Here is a 19262-nt window from a genome sequence, read left to right as displayed (position 1 = left end):
AGTAGAAGATTCCTGTGTTTCTAACTAGATGATAATAATGACAATGATTATGACAATAACAACTGCCATTTACTGAATGCTTATCATTGGTCAGATAACTGTGCTAAGTGTTTGTCATGTATCAACTCATTTAATACTCACCATGGTCTGTAAAATAGATGCCATTATCATCCCTACTTTATAAATGAACACACTGAGGTTTAGAGAGTTTAAACAATTTGCTCAAGGTCAAAGGTAGTAAGTGGCAGATCAGAGATTCGAATCCCAGTGGGTTCGACTCTAAAGTGTGTGCTCTTACTAACAAGGTTGCGGTCTTGTATCTAGAGAGTAAGGCCAGACCAGCCCTGAGGGGCTCAGCTTTGCCAGTCTTCCAGTAAGCCTACCTGGGACCTGTTCAGGAGAGTCTTGCTCTCTCCACTAACTGTCCATCTCAACATGATATTCTGATGGATTCTCTGGGAATCTCTCAGAAAGTGGGAGGGATAGTGTGTGGGTGGGTAGGTGATGCTTTGTCTTGGGAGCAGAATCTAGGGGTAGGAAGACAGGTGTTTTGGGAGCATCCCTAAGAAATGGGACTCTCTTCTGCTCATGAAGAATGATATCTGAGGAAACAAGGAATCACCATCCCCTTATTCCTCCCTCAAGCAGCTTAAGTGACTCAGTCTTGCAGTTTAGGGAGAGACGGGGGCTGGGGGGGTGGTGTGTGTCTCAGGATGGGGCTAGAACTGCCACTATCCAAGAAGTCTCAGAGGTCCGGGATGCTGTCCACAGTCACCATGCATCTGACGACCCACAGGCTATTCATTTCCAGGAGGCCCGGGCCATGAGGAGGAAGGCTCTGTCTACACATTTGCTTCCTTGTTTGTGAGGTTAACCTGGACCAGAGTCAGTGGGACAGGATGGCTGACTAGCCTGTCGGGGGAACACTGCCTCTTGCCTGCTATGATCAGAGATCCACAGGGTTATCACGGGGCTTGGAGTAAGCTTGACTGAGGTCAAAAGGGGGTCAGTGAGGCTTGTCTGAGGTTCACTCAGCTCTCACAGCAAACGAGGAAGTGGGGGGTTATGAAATTACACAGACCAGGGTAAGCAGGGTTTCCCAGGGGCCACTAACATAAAGGAACCCAGGAGGCTCGTGGGAAAAGGAAGAAGTGGGCAGCACGGTGTGGGTCACAACCTTTGTCTGGTCAATAAGCCTTAGAAGGAGTGAGAGAATGGCACAGCCAAACTCTGGGCCTGGAGACCTAGTCTGCTCCTCGTTAAGTGTGGAGGCGGCCATCTTTGGCTTCTCCTGGGCCTCCCCTGCCTCGCTGGATTTGGTACTGTGGGCTCCACCGCCCGGAAGACATCTCTCACGGCAGTCAGGACAGCCGGCCCTGCTCACTTTCCACTGCCGGCCTCGGCCTGGGAGTGTGGCTGAGACAGCCGGCTGAGGCGCCGCCCCACCCACGCTGCCCTGCACGGAACCTGGGGCTTGGGTGGCATGCTCTGTCCCGCCTCGGGCCTGGGCACCTTGACCGCTTTAGCAACTGCACCACTTCCTCCCGTACTGACAGCTCATTCCTTCCCATTATTCTCTGCCCAGGTTTCATCTGGAATCTGGAATCATGGGCTCAGCTTTACCCCTGGAACCACCTCTGTCCTGGAAGCCGAGCCCTGTGTCATCAGGGGTGGGGTGGGGTTCTCCAGCTATTCTAATGAAGCCAGTCCAAGGCTCTGCTGCTCTGAAGACTCTGAACCAAAGGTGGCCACTCTATCACTGCTTCAGATCACAAACGACAGCTTCCAGCTGACATCTGGCTTCCCTGGCCTGTTGCTGATTTCATCCCTGCACCCCACCCTGCTCCACCAGGCGCTTGAGACTGCTGTGGGCCAAATGACTGTGTTGGCCTACGGGTGACCTGGCCTCTGGCTAGAATCACTTCCGTCCCTTCTTGAAGTCCCACGTTCCTTCCCACCTAAGTCTCCTCTGTCTTTAACGCTGTAGGGTAAAAAAGGAGAGTCAACCTTCAGGCAAAAGTGGGCTATGTGTGCGTATACACCCAGACAGAGTTCCCCACACCCAGACACGGAGCAGGGCAGCTGGCAGTGATAGGAAACGCATGCATGTGCCGGCACCATCACACACTCACACTGACTCAGAACCCACAGCCTGCAGGGCAGCCAGCGGCAGAGTTCCATTTAAACTGACACACAAACCTAGCACACACAGACCCGTGACAACAATCACCCTCAAGAAGATACATCGTGGATAGGAGGGCAACTGGTGGGGGACTTAGCAGGGGTGCGTACACAGTCTCGTGCGCACACGCATACACACACATATACACATGGTCTGGAGTGAAGCAAGGGCTACAGGAACAACCAAGGGCAAACAAACAAGAGGAGAATTCCTTAATCACATCAGGATGTGCAGGAGGGAGGGAGGGAGCGAGTGAGCGAGTGAGCGAGGGAGGGAGAGTAGGCCGGGGGAGGGGGTGATTTTCCACACGGGGCCAGCAATGTCAGCTCTTCCTGTATGTGTGCTGGAGACTGGAGTTCAGGCCTGTGCTGCGCTGAGCTCCGCACATCTATAAACTTGATCCTCAGCCTGAACCCTAACCCCCGCCCCCCCCCCACTCCCTTTCCTAAGCCTCCCGAGCTGCACATTATTAAACTCTTTCTTTCCCTCCCTTCTCCTCCAATGCAACATTAAAAAGAAGCATCTGGAACTCGTAGCAGAGTGAGATGGAGACACTGGGGTGGGACTGGCAGGAAGGGGCACCAGCAGAGTGCACTCTTGAGAAGTTGGCTGGTCACGTCCACATCCATACTGCTTTGAGTGGTTATAAATAACCAGGATAGGAGCAGCAGCCGTGGGCAGAGCAGGGCTGGGGGTGGGGAGGGGAGCCTTCCCTCTGCCACAGCGGGCTCTCCCTGCACAGTACCTCATCTTCCAGTTGTTTTCCCTCTTGGCTTCCCATTTCCTTTCCCATGGTGTCTGGGACGGGTGCCACTGACACATATTTTCCACCCTTGAATGCCAGCAGAGGCTCTTCTTGTCCACAAAGGGCTTCCAGAAAATACTTCAGCACTGTGACCCTTTTGCAGTCGGCTGCAATAACCTACAGGGCGAGAGGGAGAGAAGCAAAACAGCATTTTCTGAAAGGGAAGATGGAGATGACAGGCACTGTTTGCTGGCAGAGGGGCACGTGAGAAGTGTGTCACAGTTACTGGACAAGGCTGTGGGGTGACCGAGCGGGACTTCGAGCATGTATGGGACTGTGAAGGAGGGCCAGGGCAAGGGGGTTGAGGGCCAAGATCCTCTGAAGGAAGAGATCACCACCACATCTCTTTAGGTCATCTCTGGGAAACAGACAACCTCATGATCAATGACAAGGCCTTCTAGGCTTTTGCCTTTCTTCTAGTGAGGTGCTGATATAAAAAAAGAATAAACTGAATTCTTCTAAGTTTAGTATTTAATCGATAGAAGGAAGGGTGGAGCACAGAACACTGGCTTTCACAGAATACAGCTTCCTGGTACCCTCGCTGCCACTCCACTCTCCTCCCAGCTTCCCCTCTCTCTCGGCTCCCAAGAGGAGCACTTCTAGCCGGAGTGCAAAATGAATGATGAGGGCTTTCTTGGCTGTTTCATTTCAGCTAGATCACTTCAGGCTTCCCCTGACAGGTTCCTGCTCCACCTAAGAGCTTCTCATGCTCAAGAGACTGGGGTCAGGCAGGAAATTGTTGTCAGGAGAAGGGAGACAGGCAAAGCAGGTAGGGGGTGTTTCACCAAAGCTCTGCTCCTCCAGCGGTTCACGCCATCCTGCTCCCATGTGGCCACATCAGCACATAAGCCAGTGCTGTCAGAGAAGCTGGGGCTGATTTAGCTGAAATGAAATTCAATACCTTGAGCAATCGTCAAATTTGTAAGTGTCTCAGATGAAGTTTCCATAGTCACTCTGTCTGGGGTCCTTCTCCTGTGAGACCACACAGGTGTGTCCTCACCTGTACACAAACCCGTTTGCATTGCTGGCACCCTCGCATGCCCTTCTCTTCATCTCTGGCCTCTGGGGTCCTTTCCTCCTTATTGGTAGGGCGCTTACCAAGGAAGAGGAGGCACCCGGCTTGATCCGAGCTTGGAAACTGGTCATCACTGCTCATCAGCACTCACCCTAGCCCCTGGAGAGTGTCCCCCACCATGCTTTCCCATATTCCAGACTGTGAAAGGGACTTACTTCTACGTCGGTATCACATAGTAAAGTGCAAGCTTGGAGACTGGCTTTGGTTGTTTGCTCATTGTTTTACAGGTGCATAGGCCCCTCTCTGGTCAGTTACCCCACTGGTAGCAAAGGATACATCTTGCACTTTTCGTTCTTCTCTACCAAGGGGCGCTGAGGGCAAGTGGGGCACACAGAAGGTTCGCAGCAGGAGGCTCGCAGAAAGGACTGATAGGCACAGGGGAGCATGAGGCAGGTGTGATCCAAGTCTTCTAGGACACTGGAGCTGAGCACTACTGTGCCAGCTGGTGGGCCAGGGCAAGTGCAGCCACACCAGTCAGCTGTGACTCCAGCTCTGGGACTCTATCCTCTACTGCCTCTCCCAGCCAAACCTGCTATTCTCCCTGCCTAGGGGTGCCCCCTGCTCACCCTCACCAATGGCCCTGCTAGCATTATAGGCCTGAATCTCAGGGTAAACACCTTGATCACCTCCACCTGAGAAGCTGAGCTAACAGGTGCTCAGCTACTCAGAGAAAGCTTAGCAAAAGACAGCCATCTTGAGCCTGGGGTGGGGGTTCCTGGGCTTGGGCCGGGGCAGGTAACCATAGGTGCCATTGCGTGTGTTTGTTCAAAGATGTCATGGGAAAGGCTAGGAATACAGAAGCAGGGGCTAAAAAGCATTAGAGAACAGAGCTGCAATGAGTAATGGCCTGGCAGGCAGCACGCACAGTGGCCTCCCTGCATCCCCAGCCTCTCACTTGCAGAGGAAACTTCTGCATTTCCACAAGACTGCCAGTTTCCTCTCTGTGGTCTAATTTTAACCACCTTGTCGTTACAGTGTGTGTCAGCCACCTGACCCCACTATGACCTCTGACCTTATGCCCCAGCTACTGCTTGCACTATGGAGAATTATGTAATGGGCCCAGGACTTTCCTTTTCAGTGTGAGGCTGCTACCAGTGAATGGAGGGGAGGTGGGGATTAAGGGGTGAGAGCAAGACAGAGGAAAAGCTTGCCATGGTCCTTGGTATCACCTGGATGGTAAGAAGTATGCCGGCACCCTCGCTGAGTGTGCAGTAGAAATGTGCCCAGAAGTGTGTCCATGGCTGCATGTGCCTGCTGATAGGCAGCGCGGAGAGTTCCTGCTGTTTACAGCATGGGCTCGGTGGCATGCTCAAAGGCTCAGGAAGAAGTGTGATTCATGGCCAAGAGGGAGAAAGGGCATATTGTGGATGCAGGACTCCCGAGATGGGGATTTCCAGGGCACAGTGAGGGCCCCAGGGATGCAGACATCCTGAGCCTGCCTGCAGCATATCCTTTGGGATCAGTGGGGATCTTCACACGGACACAAAAGCAAAAAGGAGTGTCCCTCTTTTTGATTGTCACTCTAATGTTTAGAAGGAACAAGGCTTCTTTAGGGATTTCATCTGCTATGGCTGTTAGTTCCTTCCCCTAGGGTAAGGGTACTCCTGGCTGATTCTCTCTTTTTTTTTTTTTTGAACGTTTTATTTATTTCTGAGAGAGAGAGAGAGAGAGAGAGAGACAACGTGAGCAGGGGAGGGTCAGAGAGAGGGAGACACAGAATCTGAAACAGGCTCCAGGCTCTGAGCTAGCTGTCAGCACAGAGCCCGACGCGGGGCTCAAATCCACGAACCGTGAGATCATGACCTGAACCAAAGTCGGATGCTTAACTGACTGAGCCACCCAGGTGTCCCATGGCTGATTCTCAAAAGGGCTGATCCAGTGGTGTCTCTGAGCTGCCACTAAGAGATCTAAAGAGAATTCTAGGTGTTTGCAGAGAGAAAAGCCACCCAGCCTTTAGGAATTGCAAACTCCCTCCTTTGCAATCCAACTAGCAGGGAGGACAGCCAAGGTTGTGCCATCTCCTTAGGTTTCCAAAGTAAGAAAGAAATGGGCTTCTAGCTATTTAGTAGATGGGGGAACTGAGAGAGAAAGTCTAGGGCTCGCCCAGGGGCATAGAGAAACATCTGGCCTATCTGGTAAAGCATTCTGCTTTAAGGCAGGAGGAATGAGCCCCGCAGATAAGGCCATTTCTCTTGGTCCTGTAGTCTACAAGAGGCTTATGGGAATGTTCTCCCAAAGACTCCAGCACTTGAGTTGGGGAAAAAGTTTAAATATGGTTAATAAGGGACACCATGATGGAACCACCCATAAAGAGCCAACTCCAAGATGATCTTTGGCTGGCCAAGGACTTCCTGGTAGGACAGGGGTTAAAGCTGGGCTCCCTGCTTGGAGAGGAAGGAGTCCAGCTGAAGTCTATGACATAATCCTCACAACAGCTCTGTTCATGAGTACATTTTTCCATTCTATATCAATGAAAAACACAGAATGTAAGTGGCCTGTACATTGCAGCTCTGGGCAAACTTTAGATTCTCTAGAGGAGATAGAGCTGGGCAGGAGAGGTCTCCTTCCTGGGCTGTTAACAGGCTAGAGGTAAGTAAAAGGGCTGCTGGCCAGGGATTACCCCAGGGAACTGGGGACCCAGCACCTTCTCAGTAGCGGTCCTGACCTTTCTGGATGGAGACTCACTGTGTAGGAGATTACCAGGAACTCCAACGTTGATGGACAGAGTGTCTCACACAAGTCACTAGTCAGCTTTGAAAAGAAAACTGGGGCTTTAGGTCAGGGAACTGCTAAAAGAAAGGCGCCCAGAGAAAGCCCCTTTCCGTTCCCCTGAAAACCATCTGAGGCAGCGTGCCCCACCAGTGGGAACTGAAACCTCTAGCTTCAGGGCTCCAGTTATCACTGGATCAGGTCCACACGCAAAGAACCAAGAAGAAAGGAGGACTGAAAGCGAGATGTGGCAAGGCCACACAGGATCCTGGCCTGTCCCAGGCTCAGTTCCTTAGAGGTATAATGTAAGCATGTATGGGGTAAGTGGAGCTCGGAGCTATGTGGAAAGTTAGCTCGTGTGGAAAGCAAGAAGAAACCTCTAGATCAAGAGAGAAAAGGGAAGGCAGACCGAGCTACTGGTCTGGGGACTTTAGGTGGGGCGGTTGATAAGCAAGGAATGGAGTTCTCTGGAAACTCTCTACAGCCACTCGGCAGGAGACAAGCCCAGCCTGGGCAGAGATGCCCTGGAAGGAACAGAAAAAGAGATCTAAGCTGTCTTATGGATGGTGGGGGAGGGCAAGAGGCAGAGAAAAGGAACTGAGCACCAGGTACCACAGACTGATGTACTCTGAGTTGCAAGACTTAACACCTCAGAGCTGCCACAGGAAAGGGAGAACACTCCCTCCCTTCCCTGCACCCATGTAGCCAACAGAGCTCTGAGAACCAGGCCTCTGGATGCAAGTTCTAGGGAGTGAGGCATTCACTCCATCCTTATTGGGGTCCCTGTTATCTGCAAACAGGCCTCTTGTAAGGCACAAGCACTACAGTGGCTGGTTAGATTTTGTAAAATTTCTTTTTCTGAACTTTTGGTTTAGGGGAATCAGATTTTAAACCTGTACTATCAGCCGGTTCTATTTTTTTCTGGTCTTAAAAAATCCTGCCTGCTACTGCTCCTCTGGTTAAAGAGAAAAAAATCACATGGGTTTTCCTCTACAAACTGAAGTTTACAGGTTGTTTTTCTTGTTTCTCTAAATGGAGCCAATTATTCTCACATTTGTTGAAACCTTCAATCAAATTTTATAGGTTGTTAATTTTACAGAATGTCCTTAGAGCAAATAAGATGCAGACAGGAAAGTGAAGTCTTGCAGAGATTATTAAGAAAGCTTAAAATAGCCTGCAAATCCACCACCAAGGCTGGTGAATATAGGCTGCTCGGCTGGCTTCTGAGGTCAATTAGCAATGGGTTAATTATCATCTTTAATAAGCCAAGCCTACAGAATTGGCTACAAGAAGCTAAAGTCAGACTAAAGCGTTTTCACAAACTGGGAACCGCACAGGAGACTGCAGGGCGGGAAGCACAGTTCTGCAGTGGCCAAGGGCGGGTCAGCCCAAGCGGAGGCCTGCCAGGGAAAGTTCAGACACAGCGAATCCTCTGGAGCCAGGAGGACAGAGGAAGTGGTTCATTCACACTCCTAGAGGGAGGGGTTTCCAGCAGGGAGCAGACTCCAGAGGCAGGAGGCAACTGGCCATAAGGATGCTCGCTCACTTTGAAGACACAGGGAGTGGCTTATGATGGGGAGACAGACGTTCACAGCCGAACTGAATCAGAAGGAAGTGGTCCCGGACTAGGAGAGATGGTGGCGGGTCAGAGGGGAAAGAAAGGAAGAAGCTGTGCAGGTGCCGAATGACAAAGGGGACAGGACAGAGGGAGAAGAGGCATGGTCCCTGTGCTAGACGCATAACCTGACAACCCCTGGGCCTCCTGTCAAGGGAATCATTCAGCACTCTGCGGTCTCCTATCCCTGCTGCAGCGGGGCCCCATTTCTAAGCGATGCAACTAAACATGGGTCTCTCCTGCAGTCCCTTTCGATCCCAGTGTCCAGACCCTGCACTCCTTACTCCTGTATGGTGAGTCCGTGTTAGCTGAGAGGTCAGTGAATCACAAGATGAGATGTTAACATCGTCGACCAACCACAGTAGTCGCGCCATTCCACACGCCTGGTCCCAGCAGCTGTGTTTTTTTTCACAGTGGAGGCAATGGGAGGGGTGCTGACAACACGCAGATGCCTGTTCAGGGTGGTATGGCAGCTGCTCGCCTCACCACATCTCCTGTGTGTGCATGCACCTGTGCCCCCGCACTGCCCCTCCTAGAGAGGGGTGGGTGGGAGCTGGAAAACGGTTAGGTAGAAGACTTTGGGGAGAGGGAAGGGGCTACCCTAATAGTTTTAATGTGTATTCCAAAAGGTACAGGTACTTGGCTACTGGGGGTGGGGGTGGGGTGGGAATTATGTTCACCCTGGAGGGAGAGTCGAGGTAACAGAATTATGGAGCACATACTGGCATGGAGAAGGTAAGTACAGTAGAAACAACGGGTCCATTCTGGAAAGAGGCAAGTTGAGGCAATAAAGGGGGCTGATCAAGAGCCTGGGCTTCACAGTCAGACAGACTCGTCTTAACTACAACTTCCCAGCAGTAGGTCTGCAGACAAGTTACTGAGCATCTCTGAGCCTCTTTGCTCAAGTTGTTCTGAGGTTTAAAAGGGATAATGCATATCAAACATTTAGCAAGGTGCCTGGGCCAAGTGCTCAATTATGAATGGCTGTTCTTTTCTTTCTTCCTTACTGCCTCACTCTGCTCAGAGGTGCGTGAAAGCCAGACTCCGAGGTAATGAAGAAGGAAGCATGGGGCTGGCACTCCTCTGGAATGCTCACCTGGCTGTTGAGGCTGCTGGAATATCTTATTCAGAACTAAGGTGCTGGATCCAGGCTGCTAGGTAGGCCACTTGGTGGAGGCAAGGCCTGGCCTCTTTCTAGCTGTCCCTACTATTCTACAAAAAGATTCCTAGGCCTAACCATAGACATGCATTCTGTGGGACTGTCTACAGAGAGGCCTCAAGGACCTGGGCTTCAGGACAAACATGCCATTCATGCACACAACAGAAGTAAAATCCTGTACTGAATGCCATGGCCACCTTGCCTGTCTAGCCCCTTCATACTGGGGTTGTGGGGCGGCCTGGTCTCTGTGGCGATATCCTCCTTAAATGAGACCCTTGCTCCAGGTTCCTCAATACAAAAGAAATGATGCAAAAATCCTCAATGTGGCATTTTCTACCCACCTGAATTTCCTGAGCTTGGAATTCTGAACAAAGTCAGAGAAAGGAGTCTGGATTTTCCTGTGTAAAGTACAGCTTGCTCTTCTTGAACGGTTCCCTTGTGGAAAGAAACTATTGTCTTCTAGGGCTCTGAGCTCCGGCTGTATGAGCAAGGTGCACTCTCAACATGAGCCCGTCGCTGACAGCAAACTATAGGCAGCAGTAGCTTGGGCTGCAGTCCAATCCGCTTCCCCTGCAAAGTGCTCTGAGAGCAGCCACCCACACTGGCAGGAGTCAGGGGCGGATACTGGCACTGCCAACACAAGCCTTTCAGGTCTGGCTGGCTTCAGCTGGTCTGAAACCTGGAACACAGGCGCTGGGGCCCTCACTTACTGAACCAGCAGGGGAGGCTACAAGCTCAGCCCCTGGGGATGAAAGTCCTCATGTCTGTCTCAGTCTGCAAATATCCGCATGCAGTCTGTTTCTACATTGCTAGTTAGTCCTGGGCTAGGAGCACTGTATCTTGGGGTCTAGTTACCCTGAGCTACATTCTTATTTGCTTCCAAACGGCCAGATTCAGGAGACCACCCTTTAGGTTTGTGTTCAGGCTCCTTCACCAAATTTGTTCCTAGTTTTACTTTACATGTGTGGGGGAGAATACCTTCTCTGAGACATCTGCAGTGTTCGACACAATTCGCCAACAGTCAATTCAACAAATATTTACTAAATGCCTACTGTGTGCATTAGGCACTATTCCAGGCCCTGAGGATACAGTAGAAAACAAAGTCCCGGGTGGCTCCAATGGGCGGTGGGTCACATTCAGATCAGGTGTATGGAAGACTCCCTCTACCAAGAGAGAAATACATCACCCTGGCCCTATGACCTAGACCAGGCAGGATGGCAGAATTCTTACTCCTCTTCCCTTGAGGAGGAAGAAACAGCCCCAGGAGAAGAGCTCCTTGTAGGGACCTGGCACACTGCTCCTTTACCCCTTTTAGGCGACGGGTCCTCAGGAAGTCAGGATGGAGAATTAATTCCCTTGGGCTCAGCCTCACTACAACATGAAATCGCCATCTCTCTTAACGCTTTCCATGACTTGTCTGAGTCTTTTACCCCCCACCCACCCTTCCCTGCTGTAAATCACCATTCTCCCTTCTTGCTATTATTCCCTAATCCTCAATTCAAGGCCCCAGGCAACCCTGTCTGATATTCCCCCCACATGCTATTTGCTCCCTTTTGCACCTCTGAGGCTTTGCCTTTATCCAATCAGCTCATTCCCTCACCTTCCTATATGTTTAATAAAAAGTCTTTCTTAAGAAGTCTTATCCAATGTGCCAGCCCACTGCCCACAAATTTTTCCTAAGGCTCTGCTATGTGACAGGGACTATGTTAGACATCTTGGGCACATAAGAGAGAACAAGGCAGATCCCATCCTTGACTTCACGGCACTTTCAGTCTAGAGAGGGATTCCACAGTAACCTACACTAACTCTTCCAAGTCCACAGGTGTCCCTTCAGTACCTGCAGCCTAGGCCAACACTCCATTCACCTTCTCTGACCTCATCAGCAGCCTTCAGCACGTGTACTGCTTCCACAAAGAAGTTATCAGGCATTCAGAGCCACACCACCACTACTAGAAACTCCTCCATATCATCCCCCGGTGATCCAACCCTCTCCTGAATATTTCAAATGGAGAGGATTCAAGACCGTGGGGAAACTTTTAAAACCATTAAATGCTTAAAAAACGTGTAAGTAATTTTTATTGTTACCTACCAAAAGGATTTCTTTGTTTTTCCTGTTATCTTCCAGTCTTGACCACACTGTATGAGAGGTCTGTTCCTATTCTGACTCTACATGGGGCTTCCTTTTCTACTAGGGAGCCCATTCCATTTCTGGACTTTTCTAATTGGTAGAAACCTCTATCCCTTTTAAACCCAACTCTGCCTCCCAGTGCTTCTAAATCTGATCTTGGGGCCACACAAAAAGCCCACATTCTGCTTCTACCTGACTGGCCTCGAATGATTTGAGGTCGACTGTATTATACCTTCCCCAGGCTGAACAGCCCCACTTCCTTCAACTGCTCCTCACTTCAACTGTCTCCTCAACATCCTGCTTATTCTTTCACTGAGACTTTCACTGAGACCGATGTGTCTCTGAGAGCGAGTGCCCATGTGTGAGCCGAGAACGGACGGAACCTCTCCTCCTTGTTCCGTTCGTTCTGGATTCCTTGGTTCTATGAATTGAGGCCAAAACTGTGCTGGTTTTGCTGTTGACCACCTTGTGCTAAGGACACATTGTGAGCTTTTTAATCAACAAGTGTTCCACATAAATGGCTAAATAATCTCTCCCCCCACTAAGTGTAAGCCTTCCACGATTCCCTTTTAAACATTCCTTCACTGAGGCCTCCCCATGCTATAAAAAACCCCTTTATTTACGACTGTGCTGCATGCTACTCACTATGGGCAGCTGACTTTTTGGATAAAGTAGGGTTCTACCTTTATTCCTATTTGATTTCACCTTGTTATTTACTTCTTTCATTGTAACCTATCAAGTTTTATTTGGATCCTACATTTGTCACCTGAGAACGTATTCCCTCTCAAATTCATGACATCTCCAAGTGTGTGTGACCTGTTGATTTGTTAATGCTTCTCAATATCTTTCTCCCATCAGTCTGTCCTGTTTTCTCTCCTAAGTAAAATTCTTGAAGGTAGGCACCGTAATTTGTGTACACACACACATACACATGTATGTGTGCATCTACAGCATCCAATACACACTGGGTACATGGACAGTGTGGAGGACACGGTCACGGAGGGGGCCAGCCACACTGTATAGTATGCGAGTCATGCTCCCCCGTGTTGTGCAACACAAACACTCTGGACAGACTCAGAGATGCTATTTTCTGCTTTGGGTAGTGCTCCCTGGGGAGGTTTGGGCTCAATAAAAGACAGGTACTCTTTTGACAGGCTGCCTACTGAGTTTTGGGTTTGAAATAAGATACCACAACAAGCCAACCTCTGGGCACATTTTGCCTGGTCTTAACTGGAAGCTATTGCCCCAGGACAAGGTATAACACACCTCAGCAAGAGGTAAGCCTTAAATTCTTCAAAGCACCAATGTTGAACCCTAAAAAAACACAAAAACAAAAAAACCCTGCAGCCATATCTCAAGAATCCTCATGGCATATTAAAAATATGGCACACAGATGGGGTGCCTGGGTGGCTCAGTTGGTTAAGCGTCCGACTTCGGCTCAGGTCTTGATCTTACGGTTCGTGGGTTCGAGCCCTGCGTCAGGCTCTGTGCTGACAGCCAGCTCAGAGCCTGGAGCCTGCTTTGGATTCTGTATCTCCCTCTCTCTCTGACCCCTCCCCTGCTCATGCTGCCTCTCTCTCCCTCTTTCAGAAATACATAAAACATTAAAAAAAAATTAAAAACTATGACACACAGAAATTCTGAGATTAGAGCTGAGCTAGGACACTTTAAGTTGTATTTTCAGATTTTACACCCAGAGTCCTGAATCGTACATGTGGCTTAGCCTATGTCTCATAGCTGGAGATAAGACAAGCTTGGCTAACTAAAGCTAACTAACGAAAATCCAGCCACAGTTTGAGACAAGGTGTAAGTAAGGTAAATGTCTGGGATGCAGGAGAAATTCAATAAATATCCGTTCCCTTTTCTATACCTCTAAACAGTAAAAAGCATTTTTCTTTTTTGGAGAGAAAGAGGGAGAAAGTGAATGAGGGGCAGGGAGACAGAAAGTGCGAGAAAGAGAGAGAAGTGGGGCTCACTGGAAGTGGGGCTAAAGCTCACCAGATGTGAGACTCGAACTCATTAACTGTGAGATAACAATCTGAGCCACCCAGGCACCCAACACTAAAAGCATTTTTAAAAACCACCTGTATCTTGGGCGCCTGGGTAGTTCAGTCGGTTAAGGGTCTGACTGGCTGAGGTCATGATCCCATGGTTCGTGGGTTCGAGCCCCATGTTGGGCTCTGTGCTGATAGGCTGGAGCTTGGAACGTGCTTCAGATCCTGTGTCTCCCTCTCTAGCCCCTCCCCAGCTCCTGCTCTGTCTTATCTCAAGAATAAATAAACATAAAAAAACAAAACAAAACAGCTCCATCAGGAACACATAGTGAGTTTGTTAAAAATGCATACTCCCAGAGGCGCCTGGGTGGCTTAGTCGGTTAAGCGTCCGACTTTCGCTTAGGTCATGATCTTGCGGTTCATGGGTTCGAGCCCCGTGTCGGGCTCTGTGCTGACTGCCAGCTCAGAGCCTGGAGCCTGTTTCAGTCTGTGACTCCCTCTCTCTCTGACCCTCCCCTGCTCACGCTCTCTCTCTCCTAGAAATAAATAAAAATATATATTAAAAAAAATGCATACTCCTGGATTCCACTTTGGACTAAATTAGTGTTTTTAGGGATAGGGCCTTGGAAGGCATTACTCTAAATAAGTGTTCCAGGTACTTACTGAACACTGAAGTTTGAGAATCAGTGCTTTAAAGGATGGAAGACTATATGAAGTTCCCATGAACCATGAGACCATGACCTGAGCCAAAATCAAGAGTTGGATGCTTAACTGACTGAGCCTCCCAGGTGTCCCTGAAGCAGCTGTTGTTGTTGTTGTTGTTGATATTATTGCTGCTGTTATGATTATTACACTTTAAAGATTTTACTTTCAAGTAATTTCTACATTCACAACCCCGAGATCAAGAGTTGCATGCTCCTCCAAGTGAGCCAGGCAGGTGCCCCCGAGGCAGTTACTATTACATTCAGGTAACGATTATAGAGAAGAAGAAACTGAAAGGAGTGAATTAAATGAGACCTGAAGCCAGATGCACGGAGTTCCTAGCCTTGTGTTCATGCCACCTCACCAGAGCCACTTCCCGGGACGGCTTTATGCCACAGGGCTTTAGCCATAACAACAAAACCCACTGTGTGCTTCGCTCACCCTTAACAGCTACAGCGAACCCTTAGTGAATGGCTGCTACATGCCAGGCACTGTGCCAAATGCCTTACATGCACAATTCCTCTGATCCCCACAGCCCCATGAAGTACGTCCTGTCATCATCTCAATTTCACAGATGAGGAAACCAAGGCAAAGAGAAGTAACCTGCTCCAGGTTACACAACTAGTAAACGGAGGAGCTAAAATGTGCCTCTGCTCTTTTTTTTTTTTAAATTAAGGTTTTAATTTTAATTACCATATAGTTAACATACAGTGTTACATTACCTTTAGGTGTACAATACAGTAATTCAGCAACACTATGTGTGTTATTCAGGGCTCCTCGGGATAAGTGTCCTCTTTAGTCCCCATCCCCTATTTCCTCCACACCCCCCACCCATGTGCCTCTGCTCTTAACCAGTGTTCCAACTGCCCACAGCTCTCCATGAATCCGGAACATTTACCTGTGCTTCCGGCAGAGATTCTCAGAGTCCCCTCGAGGGGAAAAGTCTGATTTAGTAAAGACACTCAAAGTGGGCAGCCTCCTGCTGCTCACTGCTTGAAGACTGACCTCCTTTGGGCGTGGCACTCTTCCCACGGGCGGCGGACATGGCATGAGTCTGGGGAGAGCAGGCTCTAGACGAAAGTTCACTTCATGCTTTCCTAACTCATGTGATCTTGGCTAAATTACTGAACCTTGTTTGCAAAATGCAGATGATTCTGAAGGTGTCTTTCCATTCTTAAACGTTTCTATGATTCTGGGCAGTCATCTTGGAAAGGACGAGAGGAAAGACAGTTCTGCCACTGACCGTGATGCTGGAGTTCAGCTCTGTCACAGGGGTCAGTGCCAAGAGCTGGGCTTGGCCTTCTCAGAAGGGCTGAGGCTTCAGAACTGAACTAACCGTGAAACGCTAGAGACAATTCATGATGGAAAAAGGTGGTATCGGTTCTTCTCATATGATAAGCCACTCAGGAAGACTTGGAGGGTTTTATGGAATCATTAGCACAGAGCTCCCCTCTGGCCACAAAGCAGAGGAAGAAACAGCAGACCAGTTTATAAAGCTCCAGAGCGGAAAATTTCTGTTGGTGTCCAAACTAAGTTTTTGGCTTTCTGTGAAGTTTGGAAAGACTTATACTGATGTTTTAATCACCTGTTTAGTGTTCTGAAGACTCTTGTCAGCGGCCTCACTGAGCTTGCTCCAGCAGGCAGTGGGGAGCTGCTGGCTCACACACCGTGATCTTTTCGTGAGCCATTTCTTTCCCATGGCCATCTCCGACACCCTGTAGCTCTCTCCAGGCCACTTGGAGGGTATGAGCCAAAACTGTGAGCCTCCCCATAGGAGGCTAAGGGCAAGCTTTCTGGCTAACTTCTCGTCAGACCCAAAGCCAAGAAGGGCCCCTTAAGAAAAGCCAAGGGGCAAAGAGGTAAGAAGTGGTCTCCAGAGATCAGAATACAAACTCAGGGCAGGGCACATTCTAGAAACAAAAACTCATGAGCATGCAAGAAACCCATTAGGGAGGTTCAGGGTAGCAGCATGTAGAACAAGTCAGCATTTTACTTCCTCTGCAATTTTCACTGCCCACAGCTTCTCAGTGGCTGAAATATCCCATTGTACTGGGAAAGCTGTGGTGGAGATGAACTGGTAACTGCTGGTTGCCAGGCATTCTGTTATTTCATTTGACTATCACAGTAAACCTTTGAAACAGAAAGAGGAAGAGGAAACTGAAGCTCAGAGGAAACAAACATCTAGTAAGTGGTGAAGCTAGGATTTGAACTCAGATTCGTGTTACTCCAAAGTCTGTGTTCGTTATACTTTACAGGCTCTTAGGAAGGAAATGGTACTTTTGGGGAAGAGGACTTAAGTTCAAGTCCTTTTTACTAAAGGATGCCTCCTACTCCCCAACCCCGGTCAGCAGCAACCCAAAGGCCCAACACCAGGACAAAATAAGCAGTTCTAATGAGGCTGCATTCAGATGAACACAAACCAAACGGATGCTTAGCTAAGTCGTGGGCAAGAACAAAGGCAATGAACTTTAAAATTTCTCAGCATGTGTCCTAAAAGGAATTCTATCTTTCAGATTAATGTCATTTCTCTGGACACAGTAGGGGCAAGACCTTAGCTATTCAGTTGATGAAATGAATGGATATGGGAAATTAGTCACTGCTGGGTGCTGAGTTAAGACCTATATATGAGCGTCCCCAAGTTCTCTGCAGTACACAGTCCTGAACTCTGGATGTACTAAAAAGAGGCAAGTCCACCAGGGAGCAGGGGGACAAGAAAAAGGAAATCAAAGTCGTCTCCTTCCACCTGGCACCCCCTGGTTCTGCAAATCCATTAGTCTGAGACACTTTTACTGTGCAAGCAACAGGGTATGCTGTTCATCTGGCAGCTCTGGATCTTGGAGCCAGACACGAAGGCAGAGAAGAGGAAGAACAATAGTTTGGTTCTCAGTAGAAAGATCAGGGTTCGGGAGGAGATGCTGATTTCTGATTGAGTTCTCAGGGAATACCTCCCTGCCAAAGAATTTTGTCTTTCCTTGACTTCTCTCTTCTTTTCAGGGGAGGCTTCCTCAACTGTCTGCTCTCTGGCTAAGAGTTAACTTCCCTTTGTCTAGCCAGGACCCTCCAAACATGCCATTGTTCTCTGCCCCATTATGCCTGAGTTCAGGCAGAGAAGCCGCCAACATGGCTTTCAGGGGAGGAAGGGAAGGGGTCTCTCAAGGGAACTCTGCTTACCAAGGAAAAAGAGACTCCTATAGTGGCAAACAGCACAGGCTGCCCTTCCTCAGTGACCTCAGAGGAACTGAGTTACAAAGGGTACAGTTAGAGGGGGAGAGAGAAGGAGGGGAAAAGAGAGGGAGGCGATGATCAGAGAGCTTTTAAGTCCCACAGGGATAACTGTGAGGATGAGGAAAAGGCCATCTTGTCATGAGGGCAAAATTAACCAGACCCATCTGATTAGGACAGAGGGGAAGAGGGTGCTGGGATAATGAATGGGGGCAGAAGCTTACAGACCACTGCATGCATGAGGGGATGTAGGAGAACAGTTTTCCAAAGCTGATGACAAGGCAGACAGGAAACTTACATGTCCTTGCTGACAGGAAAGAAATAGTGAGATTCTGGGTCTCCTCTCATCTGCAGGATTTCTAATAGGCGTCTGAAGTTCACCCTCTTCCCAAGGATGTGCTGACAGCTGGGAATACTGCCCTTCAGGTCAGGCAGGGCAGGGGTCTAGACCTCTCCAGGAGTTCACAAAGAGGTTCAGTAAGGACTCAAACCACGATCCAAAACACAAATGGGACTGCCATTTCCTGTTGGGTTTCCATGCTGTAAAAAAGTGGGGGAGAAATGCCAGCTACAAAGTGCTCTGTCTTCTGTGGAAAATGGAGTATGCAATGTATCCAGCTCCAGGTTCTGACTTGTAAATCTAAGTGAGAACTAGTTGCTAGCTGCTAGAGGATTATACTGTTAAAGAGATATTCCACCACCCAACCTGCCAGCCTTTCTGCTCTCTGCCCATGGACTTCTAAGGAGCTGATGACAAAGTTGTCTTGGACCTCTGTAGGAAGGGCAGCCTTGGGCTCTGGCAGTTCCTTCTGGACCCCAGTTCACTGTCCTGTGTTCTTATACAGCTCTGATGGAACAAGCCATCTGTGAGGGTTATTTAGCTTGGAACTGGAAGAGGGTGAGGATGTGGAAAAAATAAACTGAGCAGCCAAAGGATGGGGCCAGAGAGAGAGAGAGAGAGAGAGAGAGAGAGAGAGAGAGAGAGAGAGAGAGATGGGGAGAGAGAGGCAGGTGGCATGTTTGTGAGACTATGTGCCAGGGCGGAGAGTGGGGTGGGATGCAGAAAGGAATGGTGCCGGAAGGGGGCCAGCCAGTATGGGAAGCTCTGGAACGCCCCGGGCAGCATGATTTTCTTTTCAAAGTGTTTTTGCTGTTCTCTGAAGGGCTCACATACTTGGGGGTTTCCATTATAGGAGGATCCTGCGATAACGGAACCGCAACCGTAAGCACACGTGCCTTGCCTTCGGAATCCTAATTTCGCAAGATAATGGCAACGGCTGAAAGGGTAGAAAATGGAGACGGTGGAGGGTCTGAGGGAATCTTTATGAATTACAGAAAGCAGCAACAGAGACTGCAAGATGATGTGGAAGTCATATGGGAATCTGGTGTGGGACTAAAGTGTAACCGGTTGTTTGTTTGGAGTCTTCTTAATTGCCTCTCCACTCACTATGAAGAACATACAAATCGAGAGAATTTTATTTTCAAAATCTAGACATTTTCATTTACGATATTTCATTTAATCTAATCCGTAATGAGGTATCATGAAGGGACAGACTACTGTCACCCCCATTCTACAGAGAGTAAACTTAAGCCCGGACAAAATGAATAACTTATAGTCACCAGACCCAGAACAGGCTTGGAGATCACAAGCCAGTCACTATGAATGCTGCG

At 49.1% G+C, this 19262-nt stretch overlaps 1 protein-coding gene across 1 annotated transcript in view; it reads right to left on the bottom strand.

Annotated features, from left to right (window-relative positions):
* Positions 1–19262, bottom strand: part of SMG6 (SMG6 nonsense mediated mRNA decay factor) — a 223765-nt gene that overhangs the window by 19591 nt on the left and 184912 nt on the right. Inside the window, exon 13 of the mRNA XM_077749661.1 lies at positions 2928–3104. Coding sequence (XP_077605787.1) covers positions 2928–3104 — 177 coding nt within the window. The remainder of the gene's footprint in view (positions 1–2927; positions 3105–19262) is intronic.

Source organism: Crocuta crocuta, unplaced genomic scaffold (assembly GCF_008692635.1).
Source record: "Crocuta crocuta isolate KB4526 unplaced genomic scaffold, BGI_CrCroc_1.0 scaffold149, whole genome shotgun sequence".
Taxonomy (NCBI): Eukaryota; Metazoa; Chordata; class Mammalia; order Carnivora; family Hyaenidae; genus Crocuta; species Crocuta crocuta.
Note: the sequence above shows the minus strand (reverse complement) of the source record. Positions and strands in the feature narration are given on the sequence as shown.